Below are 5,773 nucleotides of genomic sequence, written 5' to 3'. Positions count from 1 at the left end.
CTTCACCCGGATTTGGGCTTTTTTTTTATAGCCCGCGGCCTTGTGCGGTTTTTTTTAACGTCATTCTGTAGTTCAGCGTCGTTTTATCGTTGGTTTTGTTTTGTTTCCTCCCCGCAGCGATGGCAGCGAGTCCCATCGTGACGTCCAAGCAGCGAGAGGAGGTGGTTCGCGGGGTCCCCACGCAGGTGGTGTGCACGGCCTTCTCCAACTCCGTCCTGGTGCTGGTCACGCAGTACGGCAAGATGGGCACCCTGGTCTACCTGCACCCCAGCGCGGTGGGTGACGCCGTGGGGAGGCCCTCGCTCAGCACCAGGGTGCTGCTGGGCAAGGACGAGGTGAGAGCGGGGAGAGCAGCTCCCGGGCAGCGGGGATTGGGGGGGGACACAGTTCTCAGTGATGACCAGTGATAGGACAAGGGGTAATGGGTGTAAATTGGAGCATAGGAGGTTCAAGGTGAATATCCGGAAAAATTTTTTACTGTAAGAGTGACAGAGCACTGGAACAGACTGCCCAGGGAGGCTGTGGAGTCTCCTTCACTGGAGACATTCAAAACCCACCTGGATGCGTTCCTGTGTGATGTGCTCTAGGTGACCCTGCTCTGGCAGAGGGGTTTGGACTAGATGATCTTTCAGGTCCCTTCCAACCCCTAAGATTCTATGATTCTATGACACGGGGTCGGTGGGGCTGTGCAAGTTGCCAGGGGGTCGGTGAGTCACGGCAGTGGGGCAGGGATGAGGTGGGGTTTCCACAGTGGGTGGGATTAGTGTCAAAATCCGGAGGGGTCCGTCGGAAAAGTGTGGGCGCTCGTAGGCTCTTGGTCGGTGCAGGAGTTGAACTAACAGTGCACGCCTTGGGGATCTGTTGTTCTGTATCCTACAGGGTATGGGTTACTTCGCCTTATTTATGGAAGGTTTGGTAAAGGGCCTGTTGATTGAAGGGTTGCAAGATCAAACATGCAGCCTTTGATCATCTTTTTTTTGAGTTTCTGTGCCCGTGAGTTTGTTTTCATTTTCAAGTCCCTCTTCATGTGCCCCCCCCCATCCCCCCCATGGTCTGTGCCAGCCCCATAATGGAATTTAGTTGCCCTCTCCCAAATGTGTCTGCCAGAACCTACCCTTGATAAGGTTAATTTGTTTTGCTTCAACAAAACGAGGTTTTATGAACCATTTCACAAAGCTGAGGAGAAAGCAGAAAAAAAATAATTTCACAAAGTGTCAGCTAGTCAAGCATTAAAACAGAAAGTTACAGAGCTACAAGATTATGAGGTTTTCCATCAGGGTTGGAGATACTAAATATTACTTGCTAACCTTAACTAGAAAAACTCTAGCAGCACAAGGTCCCTGTTTGTATCTACTGTTTCCCCTTATGGAATTCTCATTCTTCCATCCATATTAATTGGTGTAAACATTAAGAAAAGGCTTTCACTAGTTTGCTGCCTTCCTGCTTGTCATTAACATTCCAGTTTGGAATTGTACACATTTCCAAACCACACTGGTAGCTAAAATCAAGCAAACTCATCCTTCTGATCGTGGGTGTAAATAAAATTTACAAGCTGGGTATTCTTGTTAAAGAAACCTCATTTACAAGTTCATATCTCTTTTCTTCCCTCCAGCCTCACTGCTTATTTCTGGTTTTCATTGTTCTGTTAAAATCAGGTCTTTTACACATGGAGTGTGAAGACTGTATGTAGCACCATTTTGGAGTCTAGGGATTGCAAAAATAGCAGGTTTTATCCAGAGCTTGTCAGTGGAATGTAGCCTCCTCAGCAACAAGTTTTCATATGAAAATTGTACTTTCAACTTCAGAAATCTGGCTGTGATCAAAATAGAGGTATTTTGATGAGTGGCATTTCATGGAATTTGTTATTGGGTGGTATAGTTTGGGTGGGGAGATTAGTGGATGGAAAGGTTCTCTGTACCAGCTTTCCAAGTTTTCCAAACTGGTGCAAAACTCGACTCAAGTGCAGCTCCAGTTAAGTTATTTCAGGGTGGTTTGGGTGGCTGTCAGTCACGGGCCCAAACTCTTCCCTTTGGAGTTGGCTGAGAAAGTGCTTTTTAAAGTTTTCTGTACTATGGCTTGGCTTTGCTGAGCAGCCAAACTGCCTGTCTGTTCCTAGTCATAGAATGACAGGCTGGCTTGGGTTGGAAGGGACCTTAAAGATCATCTAGTTCCAACCACCCTGCATGGGCAGGGCCACCTCTCACTAGACCATGTTGATCCAAGCCCCATCCAACCTGACCTTGAACACTTCCAGGAAGGGGACATCCGCAACCTCTCTGGGCAACCTGTTCCAGTGTCTCACCACCCTCACAGTAAAGAATTTCTTCAGCAAACTTCACAGTCAGGCCATCATCAACAGGTTCCCAGTGTGCTCCATGTCATTGCAGGGCTCCTCCTCTCCTAACTGCTCTCCTAACCAGCTGCCAGAGTGCACATCTGTATACCTTTGCTTTTCAGCCCCTCGTCCATGTTTGTGCCAAACACCTGGTGGCGTTTGTCTCTCAGGAAGCCGGGAACAAACCTGTCCTTCTTGCCATGGCTCTAAAGGACAAGACCATGGAAGGAATACAAGCTCTACGGGAAGTGATCCGGAGTTGCCAAGTGTGGTGAAGCTGTGCCATCTGGATTCAAGGAAATGATCTTGAGTCCGTGACTCATCACCACTGACTTAAAAGGACAAGAAATGAAAATGATGGAATGTCTTTGTGCTGGTTTTGGACTTACTGAGGAATGTCATGAATTTTTCTCTACTGTGTAGAACATTTGTGGGCTTTGTTACAGTGACAGGTTTACGGTTCATACAGTCAGTGATGGAACGAGAACAATCGTCTCAACGTACAAGAGAGGTGTTATTTTTATCCCATTGGGTGGGATGTATATTTGAGAAGTGGCACAGCTCTGCCTGTGTGTCCTGAGGAGTGATGGATGCCAAGCTCTGTAGCTCCACTGCACCGCAAAGGGGGAACACCCAGTGCAGAGTGAATAAAAGGAACATTGAGAAATCTAATTTTACCTCTTTTATTTTTTTGCTCTGTTAAAATCACTTCAATTGAAATACAAACCTCGGTAACAAATCAACAGCAGTTGCATAATAGGAAAGATTTTTCTTGCCTGTTTGTAAGGAAATGAGTCCTATATGACTGTCTTTGTCCTTCTGTCAGTCCCTTTCCTGATGTAGTCTGAATCAGTTTTCCACTTTCACTCACATTTTAAAGAGAGGCAGATAATTATGCTTTGCAAATTTCAAGAAAGCTGATGGAAGGGTGGAAGACAGGAACCCAAATTAGTGGTAAGAGAAAAGACAACAGCTGCTTTTGGGTTCCATGGTACCAGCACATTGAAAAGCAGCACATACGTAGCTTGGACCACCTGCAATGAGCTGGCCCTCTCCTAAGGGACATAGGAGACATGGGGACAGAAGGATTTGGGCGGGTTAAACAAGGGTGTTTCTTCTGAATCTGTTGAAAGAAAACCGTTGGGTGAAGCTGTGTGTGTTTATGCAAAGCTTGATAGCCAAACTTCTGCCACTTGCTTGGAATGTTTGTTTTTACCTCTTCTTGTGACAACACCAAGCAGTAAAGTTTTAAGTTATGTCATTTAATTAACTTGACTGAGCAGCCAGAGGCCAAGTCGTGGATTCTGCGCAGGGAAGACTTGTGTTAAGACCCATTAATTTCAGCACAGAGCCAGTGCCTGCCCCATGTAGATCCAGTTGCTGGGTCATTTCTGTTGCTAAAAAATTCCCTAAAAGTAGAAAAGCAGAAAATGCATTTCGAAAGGAGTCTGTTCTCTGAAGTGAGGGTTATTTACAGTATTTAAGGGTTTACGAGAAACAAAGCTTTTTTTAAAAAGTGCGAATGAGCACTGCAGTCTTGCAGCTGCCCTTGACAAGAAATTTAATCTAAAAATAATTTTCCAAACTGGGCTTCCAAGAATCAAAGATTTGCATCTGTCAGAACTCCAAATTTTCCCTTTTACACTTTTGTTTTTTGGGTTTTTTTCAGTCTAGGAGAGCTGAGAAAGGCATGTGGCATTTGTTAATGTCAGTCCTGGTTTGCTAGCAGGGATTCTTTCCCAACACAGCATTCAATGTAATTTCCAAATCCTGGTGCTCTCATGGTGTCTATAGCTCCAGCAACTTGTGTAAACCATACATGAGTTAGCAAATTGAATGCAAATCACATCTCCTGCCATGGTGATATGGTGGTGTACTACCACCATGCCCTGAAGACCTGAGTGTTACTACCTACAAACTGACCACAAGTTAACCACCTCATTTCCTGGTTCTCTGTGGCACCGTGTCTGCGCAGGGTGGTGGGTAAAGAAAGGACATGGAATGCTCTCCCATTTGGTGCTCAGAGCCAGAACAGACTTATCTTGCTGCCTTTCCACAGAGGGATAAATTAGACCACGAGCAATCAGACCTTTGACTTTGCTCCTCTGCTCTGCAGCAAACCAAGGGAGAGGCTTGCCCCAAAATACAGGCACAAGTCTCCTGGCGGCCCCAGCTGCCTGTCATTTAGTCATCGTTGTCCTCTAGGTAAGGATTCATTCCCAATTGCAGGAAAACCTGCATTTGCTACCCAGGCAGAGCTCCCAGCCCCAGCCATGGGACACAGGCTGGCCTGGTGGCAGCAGCATCGGGCTGCACCATGGCTTTCCCATCCGTGTTTGCGTTCTGGGCGTGGGTGCCGAGCACGGCAGACTGGAAAGGTAAGTTCGGTAGCTTTTCCCCAGGAGGTGAAGCCCAACCTGCTGCTCCAGCTCCTGGGAGCAGCGAGGGTGAGGAGGGCACTGGCAGGGCCTTCTGCCAGCAGGCAGGGCTGGGAGGGTGCCCGGAGGAGGAGTCTCCCGCGGGTGGAGGAGGGCGCAGGGGATGCGGAGGCAGGTGCATGGCAGCCAGACCCGCTCAGGGAGGAGCCCCGCAGGGTGAGTGGGACCCTGGGGGGTGTGCAGCAGCTGGGGGTACCTGTCCCGGAGCAGAGGTTGCCCTAACCAGTCGTGGGAGCAGTTGGTAGGGAAGAGCCTGCCGTGAGAGCCCCGTGTGTACGTCACTGGGTTTAAAGTGGGTTTGGTGCTGCCCTGCCTTAATTTCAGCTGGGTGCTATAGGTCCTTCCTGCTGGGCCGCACGGGGATGGTGTACAGGGATGCCGGGCAGGTAAATAACCCCTGTGTCTCTACTTTATGTGGAAGCAGTCAGGTGGAAGGGCATGTCTCCTGCGCTGCTGGGGCTCAATTTGACTGCTCCTGTCCCCAGGGTGGGGGTCAGGGATTTCCCCCCTTTACCAGGGCACACATCCAGCACCGCAGAGGCACTGCTGGGTGGCTGCAGGTGCTTGCCTTTCTTTTCTGACCATCCCAGCCCCACGGGGGCTGCTGATGTGGGGATTTCTCCTGGGTGGTTCAGGATGCTGGGAGGGATGGGAGCCAGGGCTTTAGCAGCCTACGGTTGGAGGGGAACCCCCAGGGAATTGAAAAGCCCGGTTTGCAGGTGGCCTGTCTGAACACAGGTGTCACTGCTCAGTTTCTTTTCTGCTTAGCACTTACTTAGCATCTCCAATAGCCCAAGGAGTGAGTGAAACAGGTAGACTGTGTGTGCTAGGTACCTGCAAGGTGTCTCAAAACTGCCAGACTGGATGTGGCACTGGTGCAGTCCCATCTAGGAGCCGAGTTTTGCAGTTAGTATTATTCTTTGCATCTCTTTACTGCCTTTGTTTCAGAAGCAAGTGGCCCTCTAGCTGCATTGAATTGCCCAGGTACCTTGCACAGCCG

General features: G+C 48.8%; 1 protein-coding gene across 1 annotated transcript; it reads left to right on the top strand.

Moving 5' to 3' along the window:
- Positions 1 to 117: 117 nt before the first annotated feature.
- PSMG3 (proteasome (prosome, macropain) assembly chaperone 3) lies at positions 118 to 3,099 on the top strand. The gene is made up of 2 exons (XM_010003274.1): positions 118 to 335; positions 2,458 to 3,099. The coding sequence occupies exons 1-2, from the start codon at positions 120 to 122 to the stop codon at positions 2,608 to 2,610; spliced, it is 369 nt and encodes a 122-aa protein (XP_010001576.1). The 5' UTR covers positions 118 to 119; the 3' UTR covers positions 2,611 to 3,099.
- The last annotated feature ends 2,674 nt before the right edge of the window (positions 3,100 to 5,773 follow it).

This window comes from Chaetura pelagica, unplaced genomic scaffold (genome assembly GCF_000747805.2).
Source record: "Chaetura pelagica isolate M959 unplaced genomic scaffold, ChaPel_1.0 scaffold138, whole genome shotgun sequence".
Classification (NCBI taxonomy): domain Eukaryota; kingdom Metazoa; phylum Chordata; class Aves; order Apodiformes; family Apodidae; genus Chaetura; species Chaetura pelagica.
Note: the sequence above shows the minus strand (reverse complement) of the source record. Positions and strands in the feature narration are given on the sequence as shown.